At 52.1% G+C, this 19,800-nt stretch overlaps 1 protein-coding gene across 1 annotated transcript in view; it reads right to left on the reverse strand.

Moving 5' to 3' along the window:
* Window positions 1–531: 531 nt before the first annotated feature.
* LOC121441753 (uncharacterized protein C1orf127-like) overlaps window positions 532–19,800 on the reverse strand; it is a 32,148-nt gene continuing 12,879 nt past the window's right edge. Inside the window, exons 4-12 of the mRNA XM_041643035.1 lie at window positions 16,793–16,917; window positions 15,613–15,756; window positions 10,645–10,683; window positions 9,019–9,156; window positions 8,428–8,512; window positions 7,117–7,313; window positions 6,759–6,882; window positions 1,965–2,158; window positions 532–1,557 (exon numbers count right to left, since the gene is read on the reverse strand). Of these exons, the coding sequence (XP_041498969.1) occupies window positions 532–1,557; window positions 1,965–2,158; window positions 6,759–6,882; window positions 7,117–7,313; window positions 8,428–8,512; window positions 9,019–9,156; window positions 10,645–10,683; window positions 15,613–15,756; window positions 16,793–16,917 (2,072 nt within the window). The remainder of the gene's footprint in view (window positions 1,558–1,964; window positions 2,159–6,758; window positions 6,883–7,116; window positions 7,314–8,427; window positions 8,513–9,018; window positions 9,157–10,644; window positions 10,684–15,612; window positions 15,757–16,792; window positions 16,918–19,800) is intronic.

Raw genomic sequence — 19,800 nt, forward strand, 5'->3', positions numbered from 1 at the left:
CGGGGCTCGGTACCCAAGGCTTTATGTGATTCTTGTTCACCTCCTTCAATAACCCCACCGGGGAGGAACGAGTATCATTTCCCCTCCCTTGATGAGGAAACTAAGGCTCAGGAAGGTTAGTGCCCTGCTAAGGTTACAAAGCTAAAGAGGAGACACTGGGGCCAGAGCCCTAGACACGGGTGGGCCTGGCTATAGGCCTGCACGCTGCCCAGATGCCTTCCCAGATTTAATAGTGAGATGTGAAGTACAGCTGGGCCAGCTCAGGGAGGCCGGGGGCTCTGGTCCTGTTGCAGCCGCCTTCTGAAGGGAAGTAGGAACATACCAAACCGCGTCCTCCCTTCCCTTTGTGCCTCCCCTCCCTGGACACTCTGACTCACTGCTGAAGTCTCTAGAAAGGCTCAGCACAGGGGCCTCTTGAGCACCCCCCCCCCCCTCCACATGCGCTAAAGCTCAGGAAGATGATGGCTCTCAGGGGTTGGGGCCAACCTGGCCTCCATCAACTCCTGACCATCAGGGAGGGGGAATCCAGCCTCACTGGGGCAGAGCAATCTGTTTTCTGGGGGAGCCAGAAGGCTTTGGGTGTGTGGAGGTAGGGGGCTGGCTGTATGTGGATGGCCAGGCCTCAGGCCATGTAGGCACTGACTCGAGCTGTAGGGTACTGTCTGCACCTTCAGAAGGGGTTGCAGGCTTCTCAGAGGTGGCAGTCAGAAGGTCCCGGGGAAGTACTATCTGAGGATCTGCTGAGCCCACACTGTGCCTCCCAGGGAGCTCTGAACTGGAGGTCCCCAAGTGGGCACTGGCATCTGGCTGTCTCCCTCTTTGGATAGTGAATCTGACATCAGTCCCTGGCAAGACAATGAGTCCCAGCCCTTCTGTGCCCTGCCTTGGTTCTGAGGTTGAAAGATCCAGGTACCCTCTGACCCCTTCTCCAGATGGATCTTGCTCATTCTGTAGTGGCTCCTCAGCCTTGCTTATTGGTAGTATCTCCTGCGGCCTTCTGGGAGCATGGTGGAAAATCAACCCCTCTTCATTGAGGCGGCTCCTGAAGGGCCTTGTCCATGGTGGAAATTCCTCGCCGATGTGGGCAGGCTCCCTTGGGGTGGGATCCATGGACTCTGTTGATTTCACAGTCTCCCTTGACAATTGTGCCAGTGGGAAGGGACTGCCTGACGGCTGGGCAGAGTCCTGCTCAGTCATCATGACTCTTGGAACTTTGGTTAGGAGAAGAACAGATGGTTCAGAACCCAGCAGCGTTTGGGGCCCATCAGATCGCCAAGAAGGCCACAGAGGAGAGGGGACTTCTGAAGACAAATGTGTGGTCATGGAAGCGTGAGACAGGAAGACCGCCTGTGAAGGTCTGGGGCCAGCCTGAGAAGCTTCCGTGTGCTCTGAGGAGAGTGTAGCTGGAGCCCAGAGATGTGGAATTAAGTCTGCCTTTTCTGGAGGAGTCTGAGGACCACGATGCTCTTGGCTTGCACTGGTGGAAGAGAAGGCAGTGGACATCCAGCTTCCTCCTTCCGGTGGAGCCGTTTGCAAGAACGGTGCTGCTGGTTCCAGCTGCACAGAGAGGAAAAGCATCAGTCCTAGCAACCCTGTGAACCTCAGGCTGAGCTTCTAGGCCTGCCTCCAGGACCCCCACCTCCACTGTTGGGAGTGTGCCTGCCTCAGTTTTCAACCCCCTTGTGAATACAGCAGCTGTTTCTACCGCTACCTTCTTCAATGTGAGCCAAGCAGGACAGATGCAAGGGCCCTGCCCCGAGGTGGAGCATGTTAGGTCCCTGCTTTCCCTGGGAAACATTCTGAGTTTGAGGAAGAAATGTGACCAGGGGTTGTCAAAGTGTAGCTATCCGTGAATAAAGGGTAGTGAGAGAAAGGGCTTAGGCCCAATTAAAGCCATCCCCGCCTCGTGGGGACCAGACCCTTGGGTAGGGAACAGCATGCAGAGCACACGGCTGTGGATTTGCCTCGGTGGTTTCTTTAGCAGACTGGTGCACAAAACGCCGAAGGGGCTCATCCTGAGCAGCCACTCGCGGGATCTGGAAGTGGGGAGAGGCAGCAGGCGGCGGCACTTCCGCTGAAACGGTCTCCCATCCAGGGGACAGGGTGGGTAGAGTCGCCCTCGGTGTGGCTGTTGAGACAAGTGAGTCTTCTCTTGACCCTTCCAAGTGGAAAGCAGAAGTCAGCCTTCCCCCTAGGGAAGCATTGATCCGTTCCCCAAAGAAGAGAAGCCTGGTGGTCAGTGTCCAGCCCTGGCTTAGGAGCTGTCCTCATGTCTGAATCTCACAGAGCTTTGAAATTAAATTATCTGTGCTAGAAACGCAGCTAAGTTGGCGGAATGCTTGCTTAACATCACAAGTCCCTGAGTTCAGCCTCCAGAATGATATAAGCCAAGTACTGTGGTTCACACCGGTAACCCCAGCAAGTCAGAAGGTGTTGGCAAAGGGATCAGAAGTTCAAGTTCATCCTTGACTAGAGAGCAAGGTCCTGGCTGGTCTGGATCTGAGACTCTGTTTCAGTGAACAGAGACTAATGAACTTAAAACACATAAACCCAGGTTTCTGCAGAGATCTCCTGACTCCATTCACTGCCCAGCCTGGATGCTACCAGCTGGCTTCATCGGAGAGCCATCTCCTATTTTGAGGTTTAATACATTGATCGGTCCAACCCCAGAAATCAATCAGAAATGGGTAATGTTGCCTGCCTGACCATCCTCAGGTTAGCCAGCCAAGCACTGCTGATATCCTAGACCAAACCATGCTGTACCATGTTGGGGGGTGGAGGCATCTTGTACATTTTAAGATGGTCAGCAGCATCCCTGGCCTCTGGGGACCAGGTGCTGGTGGCATTCTCCCAACACTTCTCATCCACAGGTCCGGTACAACCATTTAGTATCCTTGGGGCAGGCTGCAAGGTGGGTTAAAATGGTGAGGGTTTGTAGGGATGTCGTTGTGTGGTTATATCTGAGATAGGCTTCCCATAAGTAGCCTAGGCTGTTCTCGAACTCAGCCTTCCTCCTGTTCAGCCCCTCAAGCTCTGCAAACGCAGGCATGAGGCACCATGCCCAGATCCAGAGAACACTTCCTACCACCAGCTTCACACAGAACAATGGACAGACGTGGCCACCGAGGTCTACCTCCTTACAAGGCAGAACCCTCTCAGATGCGTCCCCAGGAGAAGTCAGGCCTGTCTCTTTGTGGGGAATCTGGTTACTCCTGCTGCCTGAACTGCCTGCCACTCCTTCTTATCCTAAACCCCACTGCTGCCTTGCCCCCCCTTCCCCTGGGTCCTGGATGCCCTTACCCTCACTGGTTTATGCTTCTGACCTGACCCCACCAGCATTTCCACCCAGCTCCTCTCACTCACGTCTTGAGATGTTTTATCACAGGGAAACTACACATGCCACTCTGCACATGTAGAGGTCAGAGGTCACTTCTTCCCTTTTCTCACGTGGGTCCTGGAGATCGAACTCAGGCTAGCAGGCTGGGCAGCAAGCACCTTTACCTGCTGAGCCATTTTGCTAACCTTCACCCAGTCTTTGGAAGATGAAGGCACCCCTCACTGCCACGGCTACACCCCCACTGCCATGGCCACACCCCCACTGCCATTGACTTTTCTTTTCAGGGGTGGGCACCCTGCTTACTCCATTGTTCTCAGAAGCTGCCACCTGAAACTGTTAGGATGCTCTTGAACACCCTTTGGGTTTGGTTTTCATTTTGTAAGGGAGAGGGAGATTTTTAAAAATCTGTATCCTGAGGCTGAAGACATGGCTTGGTGGTTAAGAGCACCTGTTGCTCTTTCAGAGGACCTGGGTTCAGTTCCCAGAGCCCACATGGTCTGTCACAACCACCTGTAACTCTACTTCATGGAGAGCTGATGCCCTCCTCTGACTCAGAGGGCACCAGGCATAAACATGGTATACAGACACACGTGCGGGCAAAACACCCACCCGCAAAAACTGAAATGAACCAAAGTCTAAAAGAAAAGTCCCAGAACTGCAGGCACGTAGGCGACCCATTCAGAGTCTGACTCACGAGTCACGGATTGACAGAGGAAAGACGTTTTGTAAAAATTCCTGGTGAAAATCAGGTCTAACCGGCACTTGTAAGTAAGTGGTTGCTAAAAGCAAAAGCTGAAGAAGGAAAACTGTATGAGCCGCAGCCCCTGATCTCCACCCAGGCTTCTAGACTGCAGGGAAAGGCAGGAGCGAAGAGCAGAGACTATAAAAAGAACAGAAAGCTCTGGAAACTGCAAGGAGGTACAGAGGAGGTGCACTGGGGACCAGGGAGGGGAGAGATTCATTCCGGCTGCTGATATGAAATTAATAAAACCAGAAAGGGAACATTCTTTCCCCGTGTAAATCTTTCCAGGGAGGGAGAAAAAAAAAATCCTCCTAAAATGTTTTTATTGCTGTTGCTATTTTCGTATTTTATTCATTATCTCCCTGTGAACAACCTACCTACCCTTCCGAGGCTATAACAAAGTCCATCTCATCGCTGGCACCTCCTCCTGGGTCCACCTGCCCTCCACAAGGCTCCAGAGACGCCTCCTATCTCCCCTTACAGGCTACTGGAGAGACCCCATCCGGTGGCCTCTGCTCCCTCCCTGCTCTCTCTCCCATAGCCAGTGCCTGCTGAATCCTGGCCCGGTAGAGTTCCAACCCCCCCCCCCTTCCAAAATCAATATCAGTGCCGCAGGAAACTGCTAAAACAAAAGCAGCCGAAACATGTAAAAACTTTCGAGAAATATTTCCATTTTTAGCAGCCGGTTAGAACTCGACCCCGTCCTCACGCCCCACCCCCCAACCCATCCTGCCTTTGTCTTTGTTTCTGAGTTTGGGGCTAGATGTGGTAGGCAGTCCCCCTTTTAATCTTTAAATATAGTTCTGAATATAATTACATTTTTATGCAGCACCGAGACATCATATCCTGGTAACGGGGCATTCTTGCACTATTAACATCTGAGTTCAATCTCCTTCCCGTCTGTCTTCTATTGAGGACAGTTAGGAAGTCCTGAGATGAAAGTGATTGACATCATTTGTGAATTATGTGTATTTCCTCGTGCTGGATCTGAATGGGTTTTGCTCCTGGTGGTTTTGCATGTGTGAATACCAGGTTGTCTGGTTGTCCAGCATTCACCGAAAGCCCCTTCAAGACAGGGCGGTGGCATCCCTCACGCGGGAGCTTGCAAGGTGTTTATAGGGCAACTTGCCTCAGATGAAGGACACAGTGCAGAGGCTCGGGCTCGCTGCCAAGCAGTTGAGGCACTGGCCGACCTGAGGCACTGGAGCTAACACAGAGACGGTGGGACACACCAAAATGGAAATGGGACATCCTGTACCAGGTTCTCTCTGCGTCTAATGCAGCGTTGTGACAGGCTCTAAGGATCCTTAGGTTCCAGATTGGAAAGAAAAGCCGAGGTGGGAACTAGGGATGTAGCCCAGTGGGCAGAGTGGTTGCCTAGTACAGGAAGCCTGGGTTGATCCCCAGTACTTCATAAACTTACCAGAGTGGCCGCTTCCTGTAACCTCAGCTCTTGAGGCCTGGAGGCAGAAGGGCCAGAAATTCAATGTGATCTTTGACTGTGTAGTGAGTTCAAGGCCAGCCTGGGCTAAATGAGTCTCTGATTGTCTCAAACAAAACAAAACCTGAGACAACACTCAGAGAAGTGGTACACGCCTGCAAACCAAGCACCTGGTAGGCTGAGGGAATTTAACACCAGCCAAGGCTACACACTAAGACCTGGTCTCAAAATTAGAAACAAACAGGGCAGTGGCAGCGCACGCCTTTAATCCCAGCACTTGGGAGGCAGAGACAGGCGGATCTCTGTGAGTTCAAAGCCAGCCTGGTCTACAGAGTGAGTTCCAGGACAGCCAGAGCTGTTATACAGAGAAACTCCATCTCAAAAAAACAAAATTAAGTAATTAATTAAAAAATAAAAAGAAAGATCAATCAGTAAGGCGTTTACCACAGCAGAGTAAGAATGATCTGAGATCAGATATCTAGATCCCTTGTTTGAGAAATAAAAATAAAAAGGCCGTGGAGCCAGAGAGATGGGTCAGTGGTTAAAAGCGCTGACTGCTCTTCCAGAGGACCTGGGTTCAATTCCCAGCACCCACACAGCGGCTCACAACTGTCTGTGATTCCAGTTCCGTGGGACCAGAGCAACTCCCTGTGCACCAGGAAAAAACATGCAGGAAAAACACTTAGGCACATAAAATTGAAAAAAAAAAAACAAGCAAACAAAAACAAAAAACGTAAATGTTCTTAAAGTCCTGTGCACCTGTAATTCTAGTACTAGGGGGACAGAGACAGAGGATCCTTAACGTTTGCTAGCTGGTCAGAGCAGCTGTCAAGGTAGGCTCGAGGGCCAGTGAGAGACTGTTGAACGAGTAAGGTAGACACTGGACATTATCCTGTGGCTCCCATATCCATGTGCATACACACACACATACACATGCACACACACACACCTACACAAAAACACACATACACATACACATGCACACACATACACACACTGTCGAGGCTGAGCTGGGAAGCTGATGCACTTCCGCCTCTGTCTCCCTTTTCACCACTCAGGACCTAGGCCTCTCCAGTTCCAGCAGCGCACTTGACAGAATCACTCAGTTGCTGAGATGTGGGAGCTCTCGGTCCAGAGAATGAATACTGCCAAAGGAGAATGAAGCCAGGGCAGGGAGCGAGACCATGGGTGGCATGTACCTGTCACTAGCAAGTGTGTTTTCAGGGTTCCTCACTTACCCACACACTGGAAAAAGTTCTCCACTCTCCAGTGTACTGGGGAGATCATCTCCACAAAGGCAAGGCTCAGGTCCACCCTGTAGAACGCTTGTGTCCCTGGGGATTCTCTGGCATCTGGGCATGGCTGTGGGACAGCAAGGCATTGGTTCCATGTGATGAGATACATCCCTTGTCCTCTGACTGTCCCTGCTGGGGCCACCTCCTAAACAAAGCAAAGCCTCTAGGACATAAACAGTAAGGCCAGCACAGAGCCAGTCCCCAAAGACCTGCTCTCTGAATTTCTGACTTCGGGCTCAACCAACAGCCCATTCAAGAGGTCTCTGAGGAAGAAGCAAGGCCATAACACCAGGATGCTGACCTGGTACTGGAGCAGCAGCGGGGCTGGGATGCTGACGACCACGAAGTCTCTGTCCTCGGTCACCGTGAAGGTGTTGGACTGGTGCACCCGCATGAACCTGGGGCTCAGGGACTCTTCCACACGGAGTCCTCTCCTAACCAGACCCAGTCTCTGCTTGGGGATGTAAACTGAGACCTCCGACCCTGGCTGGGACGACACTGGAACCAGAAGGAAACGCGACCCAGAAAATGAGCTACGGGGATGCAGGGTCTTAGCCAGAGCCACACCTAAGGCCAGCCCACACACGACTCAGTTCACTTGGACTCTGGAACTTGATGACCCAGTAAAAGCAGGAAGGGAGGGAGGGAGGAAGGAAGAGAAAGGGAGGAAGGAAGAGAAAGGAAGGAAGGAAGGAAGGAAGGAAGGAAGGGGAAGGGAAGGGAAGGGAAGGGAAGGGAAAGGAAAGGAAAGGAAAGGAAAAAAAGAAAAGAAAAGAAAAGAAAAAAGGGCCACCCTGTCTAGCTCTCGGAGAATACTGCCATTCGAGAAGGTTGCTGGAAAAGCAGTGCCAGGAGCAGGCTGGCAAAGGCCAAGACTGCAGTTCATGGCCCTGCCTGGCGCCCCTCCCATGGCAAGCTGCTGGTAGGAGACAGCCTGTATCAGTTGTTTACACTCTAGCAAGAACTTTGTTGTACCAGCCCTCTCATAAGGTGTTCTGAGCTGGCTCTGCAGTTGCTAAATGAAAAGCATTTGCCTCCAAATAAAGATATTTCAAATAGTACCAACAGGGCGGGAGTGTGTGGATTTGGCAAGGACATCCCCCAAAGCCGCTGGACTCCCCAGAGTTCTCATTTTGAGACTTACTTCATGATAAAATTCTCATCAAACCTGCCGTGTTCCTCATCTGCCCTCACAGGACAAAGCCTTTGATCCATCTAACTGCGCAGTGAGAGCTTTAGCCTTCAGATTCCCTGGAGGTCAGCAGAATGCTTCCAGATTCCTGGCCTCCTCACAATGAAGAAGTGCATGGGAAGGGGAGGTATCGCCTCAAAGTCTTGCAGAATATGACCACAGACCCTAGAGCCTGCCTGGGGCCCCCAGAAGTTCCCAGATCCCAGATCTGCAGCCCTCAGTAGATAGCACTGTTCACAGTCACACTTAACTCGCTGCTCAGACTGCTCCCATGTCCATAGTCACACTTCACACTCCGCTAAGAAGAGAGGCAGCAGAATGGGACAGTGGGGACAAGGTGTTTGGCAGAGGGGAGAAAACAGGAGTTGACAGATAGTGCTAAAATCAGAGGTGGGCATCAGGGGCACTCCTATATCTTACCCAGCGGGCACGCAGCCTTGAGGGAGTAGGCATAGGAACCGCTCACCAGCCAGAGTGGCAGGAGCTCCAGGGAAGTGTTCCATACCTGGGGAAGCAGGGAGGTCCCCACTGTGGCCACTGTTCCCTCTAGAGGCACTCTCCCTCCTTAAGGGCCTACCCTCTCTACTCCGCCCTTTCATCTCATCTCTGAACAAAGCCCCAAGAGTCAGGACCCAGGCCAGGGCCTGTTGCTCCAGCACAACCAGGAAATATTATTTAGCCAGGATATTTTTAGCAGGAAGCAAGCTCGGAGCAAATGTCATGTGAGCCGTCTTCTCTTACACGGCAACTTTGGGCTATTTAAAGAGATGGCAATTATGATCCTGCCACCATGATCAGGACGCGCTGAATACATGATTGCCGGAGCCCCTCATCTGCCGAGCAGAGCACTTTACGCTAATGGGGCCCAATTTTCAAAGCCGCCTGCCTAAATCTGTCCAGTCTCACAGGTGGACACGTGAACTGGCACTGCGGGATGACAAAGTGCTCCTGGGGGTGTGCCAGGATGTGGGGACCCCCTCAAACCCGGCCTGGCCACTGTCCACCACTGACCTCCTGTCTCTGAAGAAGTTCTTGTCGTGGGCTTTGGACGGTGACCGTGGTGGCACCAATGTCCACATCTAATCCCATCAAGCTGGCGTCCTCCAGAGAAGCGACCAACTCCCCTCGAAGGGACAGCATCCACGGGGTCTGATGACATAAGGCAAAGTCACAATCCAGCTGACCAGGAGACATGCTCATTTGGGGTCAAGGATCATGGGTACTTGGGGGTGGGACTCAAGATAGTGACGAGGTCATGGAAAGGCTCAGCTGACCAAGGGGTAGAACGGCAGCAACTTAAACATGCTGATGCTCTTATATTCCAGGGAAGCCGACCTCTTACAGGGGTGTTTAGAGCACAGATAAACATACTGGGCCCCCGAGAGCAGGGCCAGTCACTCAGCCTCTGTACCATCCAGGCCAGCGTAACTGGTGGCCTGAAATGGGACACGATCAATGGGGGCTATGAATAAAGATTGGTATCTAGTGACGCGAGAGGTTCGAGGAAGAAGCACAGCCCAGTCCAGACTGAGGGAAGACTCTAAGACAAATGGGATGCAAGGATTCCAAAGACTGAAAGGGGTGTGAGGGAGGCTCTCCCCAGGTGACTGTGAGAACCCCTAAGACCAGGAGAAAAAGTGAGTGCCTGGTGTAATGGTGTGATGGCTGTGTTCCTAACACTTGCGAGTGTGAAGCAGGGGGATTTACATGATTTAAATGACAGCCTGGGCTATGTTGTAAAATCTTGTCTCCAAACGATAGAAACTAGGGACTGGGGCATAGCTCAGTTAGTAGAGTAATTGCCTAGCACACCCTGGGTTTGATTCCACTTCCCGCCCAAACTATTAAAAAAGAAAAGCTGGCTGGGCGGTGGTGGCGCACGCCTTTAATCCCAGCACTTGGGAGGCAGAGGCAGGCGGATCTCTGTGAGTTCGAAACCAGCCTGGTCTACAAGAGCTAGTTCCAGGACAGGCTCCAAAACCACAGAGAAACCCTGTCTCGAAAAACCAAAAAAAAAAAAAAAAAAGAAAAAAAGAAAAGCTGGACGGTGGTAGCAAATACTTTTAATCCCAACACTCTGGAGGCAGAGGTAGGTGGATCTCTGTGAGTTCAAGGCCAGCCTGATTTACATAGAAAATTCCAGCCAGTCAGGGTTATATAGTGAATATATATATATATATATATATATATATATATATATATATATATATTCTGCCTCAAAACTAAAGAAGAGGAGAAGAGGAAGGGAAAGGAAAGAGGAGAGGAGTGAGGGAAATAAATACACAGGACGGCTGTGAACCACACAGGACGGCTGTGAACCACACAGGACTGGGTGGCCTTGCTAAGGATTCAGCTCCTGCCACTGGGAACCTTTCAGAGAGAATCTTACCATGGCAGGACCCAGAGGCTTTCTACCCCAGCAGGGTGCCACCAGATTCTTTTCCCCAGACAGCTTCAGGCCTATGTGTGAGAGGGTGCCAGGGGGAGTTCCCATTCTGCCATGACCCAGGCCCACAAAACTACTGTCCACGGACATTCTCCACAGAAGGACCATGGAAGCGGCAACCTCCTGCCTCAGAGCCTCCCCAGCACCAGGCCTAGCAGAACCTTCCAGAACAATGCCCTTTCCTCACCTACCTGTCCACCGTCGATCCTTGGAGGCAAGGGCCTAGAGACCTGCAAGGAACAGAGAGGACGCAACAGCTGCAAACTGTGAGCAGAGGTGACGCTTCTGCAATCACCGCAGCAGGAGTCCAGCGAGAGAGTCGTGCCGCCCGACTGTTTGCTCATTAAGACAAGAAAATCATTTCTGTTCTGGGACTCAAGTGTCAACAGACCCAGGGAAATGTCGCCTCAGCTGCTGCCCTGGGCCAGGCCAGCAGGGCAGCTAGCGTGTGGCACACAGCTGGCAAGGCAGAGGCTGGGTGTGCACATGACCCTGATGCTTGTGGTGGGCTGGTTCCCAGGCCTACACCTCCCGCCTCATCTCGCCCCCAGTCACCCTTCTCTTATCGCCTTTCCTTTACCTGTGGACTCCGAGGAGCAAAGGTAGAGGCGTGTGTTCACCCAAGTGCCATGCTTAGGATGCCCAATCATCTCGGGCTAAAATAAGGATGCTCTCAGGCAAACCCGGACAGCTGGTCCCTCACTGCACCTGAACCTCATGATGCCAGCAAGGGACCGGCCTGGGCCCCAGCTGCACCCATCTGTGCTTTGGCCTACACTTCCTTTATTGTATTATTTATGTATTTATTATGTCAGTGTGTATGTTGTGGGCATGCATCTGTCACGGTGTGCATGTAGGGGTCCAAGGACAACTTAGGGGCGTCATCTCTCCTCGGCCGTGCAGGTTCTGGAGATGGAACGCAAGCTGTTAGGCTTGGGCAGAAGTGCCTTCAGCTACTGAGCCATGGCACAGCCTCCTCTTACCTCCCATTGCCTCGACCCACCCTCACTCCCTTTGCCTTTGCTGCAAGCATAGGCAGGGATACTGAGGCACAGGACAGAATCATAGACCTACAGAGAGCAGCTACCCCCTCCCCTCATTCCTTAAAAGCTAAGAACCCTGAGCCTCAAAAGACTAATGAGTCTGGACACCTCTCCCACATAGGGTTGTCTCCCCTTTCCCCAGCAGGTGCAGAATTCATTCTTCCTGTCCCAGAGATAAGTAGGTGGAGTTGAGGTAGCCCCTACCCCCTCAATCTTGCCAGTGCCTCAGCTCTGCAGCCCCTGGCCTCAGAGAGCTCAGCACCCCACAGAGAGCTCAGCACAGCCCACTGGGAGCCTGTTGTGTGAGAGCCGGTAATTCCCTCACCTTGGAGGTGCTGCCTTCACTTAGGGAGCAGAGAGAAAGGAGACGGAAAGGGATTCAACATTTCCCAGGTCAGCACCAAAGCCTCCCTCTAGTCTCTCCACCCCAGCCCCACAGCAACAAGGCAGCCCTGGAGGCTGCGCTCTTCTGTGGAGGGAGCCATTTTGTAGAAAGAAGGGAAAGGACGTGGGACCACGTGCACAGGCCAAACGCGCCATGCCCTTTAAATGGCCACGAGCAGACTATATTTAGGGCTTGCAGACATTCAGCAGGACCTCGGGTAGTCTTCCCTGGGAGCAATCGCTAATCACTGCATTGAGTTTACCGGTGCCCCTGGGCACACTTAACCCAGGGCAATGAATAGTTATTGCGCAGCCTCCCCGCTCAGGGCTTGTGGGCACACTTAAGCAAGCTCGCAGATCGCTGCAAGCAGGGCATGGCTCGGGTACACCCTTGGGCACCCTGTGCCATCAGCAGGGAGAGGCAGAGTATTAAATATCTATGTGCCCTGTGCCCGCGGCTGCATTTAGCCAGGGGCAAGGCTGGTGTAACGGCTTTAATTAAAACTTAATGCAAGTTCAAGGTGCAGCCATGGAAGCGGCTGCAGAAGTCACCAGGAATGAATCAGTCAGTTCGATGAGGTGATGAGGTTCTATGATGGGTGAGAGAGAAACAGAGGAGATGGGGCGGGAGGCGGGTAAGAAGGGTGGCAGCTGAGACTTTTGCTCCCATACAACCCAATTTTCTGCGACTCTGCCCAGGGAAATGGGGGTCCTGTTGTTCTGCAGGCCCCAACACCTATGCTGGGGAAGGATGCTGGGGACCTGAGCAGGTCAAAAAGGACAAAGTTGGCGCTTGACTGGCCACTAGCTCTGCTCCGCTCCGGTTTCTATCCAATGCTGTATGACAGGGGCAACCTTGTCCCCTGGTGGCCGCTCCCAAAATTACAGGCCAGTGTAAAGAGACGTGACCACCCGCAGACTGTCAAACCCACACCCCACTATGACCATGTTTGGGGATCTTCAGGAAGAGGCCTGTGACTCTCAGGAACAGTAGCACCTTGCCTGACATGAGCACGAGGGGCCCTAAACATCCCTTGGCCTCAGGCGCTGCCCCTTAAAGTTGGGTAGCAGAGAACTCCAGAGGCAAGATCACAGGGGGCAGGCACAGAGTTGGGGTCCCAGCCTCTGCTCAGCAATCCCTGTCTCAGCACATTTGCTTCAAAGGCCGGGACAGATGAGAATGGAGCTGAACGCCCCTCCCGAGGCAGACTGGTGTCCGTGCAGATCTGATCATCGGCACCAGCACAGAGCTTGGCATCCAGCATGTGCTTCTCACGGATGCTTCTCAAATGGATGGTTACTGTCATCTGTAGGTCTTTCTCTCCATCCTCCCTTCAAGCATCTCCTCTCCTCTCCTTTCCTCCTTCCTTGTGGCATCAGGCAACATTGAGCACTTGGGTTTTTAGCTGTTTGGGTTTTTATTTATTTATTTATTTATTTATTTATTTATTTATTTATTGTGTGGATGTGTGCATGTGCAAGGATCATGGTTCATGTGTGCCGGTCAGAGGGCAACTCGGGGGAGTCAGTTCTCTCCTTCCACTACGTGGGTCCCAGGAAACAAGCTCAGGTTTAGCAGCAAGCACCTTTACCCATTTGCTGGCCAGGGCTGACTTCAAACTTACGGTCCCCTTGCCTTAACTGCCTGTGTTCTGGATTCCAAGTGTGAGCCATCAAACCCAGCTCTAACTTCAACATCCTGTTTGGTGGCATGGTCCTTTCAAAGTTAAAGGGCATCGCACTTGTAACCCTAGCACTTGGGAGATGGAGGCAAGACAATCAGAAGTTCAGCCAGGCCATGGTGGAGCACGCCTGTAATCCCAGCACTCGGGAGGCAGAGGCAGGCTAAACTAGTGCTCTGCCACCGGACTACTTTCCCTCGGGAGGCAGAGGCAGGCTAAACTAGTGCTCTACCACTGGACTACTTTCCCAGCTGAAGTCAACTCTCTAAAGTGTAATTTCACATGCAACTACAGATTTCCTGTTTCTCCTTTAAAAGCTGAAATTTCTAGCAAGATGAGGCAGAGGTTGAGTCTCTGCTCACCGAAGGGGCCTGTTCTAGGTTGGCCAGGGCCTGTTACACTTCCGGCTCCTAGCTGTATTCTGCCACTACCAGCCACGGAACCCTAGCAACTCACGTTTTGCCCACTTGTCCACTCTGTAGCATGGGGTCATAAGCAGCACTTCCTACCAACGCTGCTGTAAAGGTGAGACAGTCGACATCCGCAGAGCAGGGGCAGGGACTTGGCTCAGTGGCGGAGAACTGGCCTGGAATCTATCAGTGAGGGGCCAGGGGTGTGGCTCACGGACAGAACGCTTGCCTAATAGATGTAAAGTCCTGAGTTCCATCCTTAGCACCAAAGTAAATAATTTACAAAGCAGCAGCCATAGCCATGCCCGGTGCAGCAGGGTGAGTGGAAGAGAAGCTTTGCTGAGGAAATGGAGGCTTGAGTTCAGTTCCTTACTCCTTTCTCCGTCTGACACATTCATGTCTGCTGTGAGTTTGCAACCCTCCCCTGTTCCCGGTCAAGCCTCTCTCTAGTCCAGGGCTACAGAGGAACTTGAGTTTAAGGATGCCACCAAGCAATGACACACTGGAGGACACCATAGGCCTGTGTTCTTTCCAGTGAGGATGGTGCATCGCTCCTCGGTGCCGGGGATGGAACCTGGGGCCTTGCTCACCCCAAACCTGAAGGCTGTAATTCTTTGACATGATCTGGGTTAAATCAGGATCCAATGCTGCTGAAATTGCTCCGTGGATAAAACGTTTGCCTCAAAAGGGTAGGGACCTGAATTTGGATCCTCAGAACCCCCACAAAACCAGATGCAGTAGCTGGAGACTGTCATCTCAGCGTGCCTATAGCAAGACAGGAGGCAGCGCCCAGAGGCTCCACAGAGGTGCAAGTGAGAGGTCCTGTCTCAAAGAAAGAGAGTTGAGAACTGACTGCTGAGGCTATCCTCCAAGCCTGACACACAAGGAACTCATCGCATACATGAGAGAAAGAGAGAGAGAGAGAGAGAGAGAGAGAGAGAGAGAGAGAGAGAAGACAGGGATGGGGAGAAGACTAGGAGAGACTAGACTCTGATGTCAAGTCAGCAACTTTCCTTCTTTTTTTTTTTTTTTAGTGGTTCTTCGAGACAGGGTTTCTCTGTAGCTTTGGTGCCTGTCCTGGAACTAGTTCTTGTAGACCAGGCTGGCCTCAAACTCACAGAGATCCCCCTGCCTCTGCCTCCCAAGTGCTGGGATTAAAGGCGTGCGCCACCACTGTCCAGCCTTTTTACTTTTTCTTTTAGCCAGCAATTTTCCTTAATCCAGAGAGAAAAACACAGAGAACACACTACACACTCCTGCTGTTCTGACGTTCACCGGATGACTTAAAGAACACAACGGCAGAGACTTTAGTTGTCACCACCCCTTGTCCCAACACATGACTCAATGCCCAAAAGCCCAGAGGGAGGTGATATCCAGTCAACATTAAATGTCCACAAAGAATGGGCCTACCCTGTGTCTCTAGCTGTCAGCTCTGCTGGACTACACCCAAAGCTCAGGAACCACAGTCATCTCCCTGGGCCTTTGAAGAGAAGCCAGCCCCCGATGACCATCACCACTGTCGGAACCCTCCCGGACCCTTCCTGGCCCTCCCCACCCTTCTCCATCCTCCCCAGTTCTCCTTAATCCTTCCGGTCCTCCCCAGCCCTCCCTGACCCTCCCAGGGCTTTCCAAGCTGTTACCTGAATGAATGAGGGGTGGCAGCGGACCCTCTGTTCACCCAGCCTCGACGTGATCACGGGACACTTCATTATGCAGAGATCACTCTGCTTCGACCTTTTTGTCCCTTTTTGAAACATTCTGATTTCCAACCTGTAATTTGCTTTCTGGATGTCGGGCAAAATTCACACGTTCAAACGAAAGAAGAACAAGCAGTTAATAGGCCACGATTATAGGTCAGCCTCTGCTCATGGCGGGCACCATGAACGCGGGCCTCCCAGAAGCCTGTCTCATGAAAGAGCTAAGAAGCAAGCAGAAGGGTCTCTGGCACAGGGGACCGTGGCAGATTCTGGCCTGTGACAGTTCAGCCCTGACAGGGGAAGTCCCTGGGGATGACCCTGGACCAGGGGATTGCTCTGTCTTTCAGAAGGTCACCCTTAAAGAGACAGCATGGGTTTTTATCTGCTCATTCCTGACAACAAATTGTTTCTTTCAACCCCAGTAAGAAATCCCTTGGTCCCATTCTACAGCTGAGGCAGTTGAGGCTCCGCACATGTGAGCAACTAAGCAAACAGCACATGGCTGTTTCTGCAACAGAGCTGCAACATGCCAGGCCAAGGGAACCCTGCAAGAAGCCCGAGTGTGAGCCCTGGAGTGGGGGGTGAAGTGAGGTACATGGGGGTGGGGGTGAGGGACTGTCAAGGAGGGCAGTGCTGACAGGAGAGGAGCAGGGGGGCTGCTGGAGAGAAGATGATAAGCCAGGCGTGGGGATACACACCTAGAACCCAGCACTCAGGGGGCTGAGGTAGGAGGAGCCAAGGGCTGCTTGGGCTACAGAGTGAGTTCGACGCCAGCGTGTGCAGAGAGAGCCTGCCTCAAAATAAGATTGCTTTTTTTAAAGGGTGTGTGTGTGTGTGTGTGTGTGTGTGTGTGTGTGTGTGTGGAGTTGGTGGTGCACACCTTTAGTTCCAGCATTTGGGAGGCAGAGGCAGACAGCTCTCTGTGAGTTCGAGGCCAGCCTGGTCTACATAGGTGGTATGTTCCAGGCTAGGGTTCATAGGGAGACACTGTCTCAAAGCAACAACAAAAGAAGCTGGATGTGTAACTCAATGGCTGTGCACTTGCCTGTCATCCTAGCATACATGAGTTCTGACCCCTGAGCTCTGACCCCAGCACGGCAAAGCAATAGTTTCCCAAACCCACCTCTTTCTGCACAAAGCAGCCCGAGTACAAAGCTCTGAAGATGAAGCCGCCCTCCTGAGCAGGACGCAAGAGGAAACCACATTTGGTAAGAAGAGAATCCAGGTGGTTGGGGGCCCTCATGGCGCCTGTGACAGAAACAGACAGGACCATGGGAGAACAGCGGAGGCCAGGTCAGGAGCGTCCAACACCCAGACATAAGCCCATAGCTGCTCTGTTCTGGAGCGTGGGAGAACAGCAAAGATAGGAAGTCTGTTGGTTCTGCCAGATACCCATGCAGACTCTCCCATCCCACCCACCTCCCAGCTCTGGGCCCAGCCTGGTCTGTAGAAGCTGCCTTCTCATTCCTCTCCCACTCCTTCCCTCCACAGCAACCCACAGAGTCCCATTCAAGCCTGCCACAGATGGCTGTGCTCTCCATTCAGAGACCCATGTGAGACACACCTAGTCTCTCACTGCCCTTCCTCTGCCTTAGCCATACTGGCCTCCCTGTTACTTCTAATGCATCCTGGATAGACCCGGGATCTTTTCACTGGCAATATCTTCCGCCTGGACCGCTCTTCTAGATACCTGTGTGGCTCAGTCCACCACTCTCAAGTCTTTAAGTCAATCCCCCTTGTCGACGAGGCCTCTGCCAGCCGAGGCTCCATCACCCCCTCTTAACCTCGCCCTGCTCTCAGGCCCCCTTTCTGCATCACAATTACCACCTCGCCTGCTGAAAAACGTCTACGACTACAGCAGTGGTCTTGTTGCCCTCCACCCAAATGCCAGCCCCATGGCGCCAAGAGTATTTATCTGTTTTGTTCTTCGCCGTATCCCTAGCGCCTTAAGCTGCATCTGGCGCGTAGAGGGTTCTCAGTAAACATTTATTGGATGAGGAAAACACAAAGAGGAATATCACTGAGCAGAGGGATTACAGGCAGTTTTCATTATCGTCTTTAGATTTCTTCTGTTTCCATAATTATCTTGTGTTGCTTTTGAGGTGATTTTTTTTTTATCAAGTCCCCCACCCTCCCGCCCCAAAGCCCACACTTTTCATTCCCAGATAGTTGACAGAGGAGGAATACGCCCTTGCAGGAGACAGCTCCGGCAGCCTGGGTGCGGGGGGGGGGGGGGGGGGGGGGACTCTCGGGTGACATGCCTCCCTTCTAAGGGCGTGCAGCCTTCACAGCTATCTTTAGCAGATCAAGGCCGAGCCTGTGGCTCTGAAAGGCACATCACTGGGGAAATAAAGTGTCTCAGCCTGGATGTGCAAATTGACCCGGGTCCCTTTAGTTCCCCATTCACGTCTGCACTTTGTAAATATTTGCCCGCATCCCGCTGCTCGCACCTGCTTGCTGTCCCTTCAACTTTATGGAAGGCAGCAGGCAGCGTCGTTTCTGCATCCCCACCTGGTACTGCCGACTGGAAGAAAAGCGCTTCCTCCGAAGCCACAGGTGTCTCTGACAGCGTCTAAAACTAATGGCCTGTGGCTGGCTGCTGTGACTAATTCCCTGATTATTGACTTTATGATTTTACACTTAAAACTTCTTTATAATAACACACAGAAGTGTTTAATGGGCTCTATCCAGAGCCATAAAAATTACTTATTGAACAAGCGTTTTAAAACTATTAATCTATTGTTTTCCATTAATAATGGCTTTCCAAAGAACAGGCGACAGCTTAATGTATCCTCCGCGTTTTCTCCTGGAAAAGTGGCCTTTTAATACACAAAGCCACTCCGGTTCCAGAGGCGTCGCCGGCTGACTGACCATCCCAGGGCCAGTCCAGGATTCAGGACACAGCAGTCCCAGACAACACTGTAGAATCCCAGACTAAGCCAGGCCTGGTGGCTCACAACTCTAATTCCAATGCTGGGAAGACTGAGACAGGACTGCTGTGAGTCTGGGGCCAGCCTGGACCACATAGGGCAGCCTGGGCTACACCATATGATCCTGCCTTAAAAAAATAAAGCAAGGTCAAAAAATTAAAAATAAGGAAGGGCGCCGGGTGGTGGTGGCACACGCCTTTAATCCCAGCACTCGGGAGGCAGAGGCAGGCGGATCTCTGAGAGTTCGAGGCCTGCCTGGTCTACAAGAGCTAGTTCCAGGACAGGCACCAAAAGCTACAGAGAAACCCTGTCTCGAAAAACCAAAAATAAATAAGGAAGGAAGGAAGGAAGGAAGGAAGGAAGGAAGGAAGGAAGGAAGGGGAGGGAGAAACGAAAGAAAGGAAGGGAGGGAAGGAGAAAGGAAGGAAGAAAGGAAACAAGGAAAAGGCATTCTGAGATGGGAAGGCTTCCCTCCTTGATTTCTTTGTTTTTTTGTACAAAGGAGAGGAAACATTCTGGTGTCTTCCTTGCAGCTTCTGTGACCAAAGGCACCACAGGCAGTGCGCTTCAGGCATGTTTTCTCTATTCTGGATCCTTCCAGACGTTTCCAGAAGGTCTTCCTCCTGGAAAACGGGTAAGCTCATGGCTCAAAGTTTTCTGAAAGCCATAATTTGCCGTCCATTTGGCTGTTTTAGGACTTTAGGTGAAAGTCCCCACCAAGCATGAGTTAGTGGTTCCAGTGGGTAAGACCGTGGACCAGGGACTGGAGAGTGTACTCCGTGTCTAAGAGCCCCAGCTGCTGCTCTTCAGAGGACCTGGCTTAGCTCCCAATATTCACAGGGTAACCCACAACCATTTGCCACCCCAGTTCCAGGAGGCCGACGCCCTCTTCTGGATCCCACTAGCCGTGCAGGTATATGGTACAGGAACCCACATGCAGTAAAATGCCCGTACATGTGCAATAGAAGTTTAAAGAGAAAAAAGAAAAGAATGCAGGCCAGCAAGAAGGCTCGGTGGGTAAAGGCACTTGTCACCAAGCCTGATGACCTGAGTTCAATATCTGGGATCCTCGTGGTTGAAGGAGAGAACCAAATCCTGCAAGTCATCCACTGACCTCCACATGCTCACTGTGGCACATTTTTGTAAACACTGCATTTTAGTGTGCATGCAAGCACACGCACACACACACACACAACTAATG

The sequence above is a fragment of the Microtus oregoni genome, unplaced genomic scaffold (genome assembly GCF_018167655.1).
Source record: "Microtus oregoni isolate MIOR12 unplaced genomic scaffold, Mior012 000081F_ref0000091, whole genome shotgun sequence".
Taxonomy (NCBI): Eukaryota; Metazoa; Chordata; class Mammalia; order Rodentia; family Cricetidae; genus Microtus; species Microtus oregoni.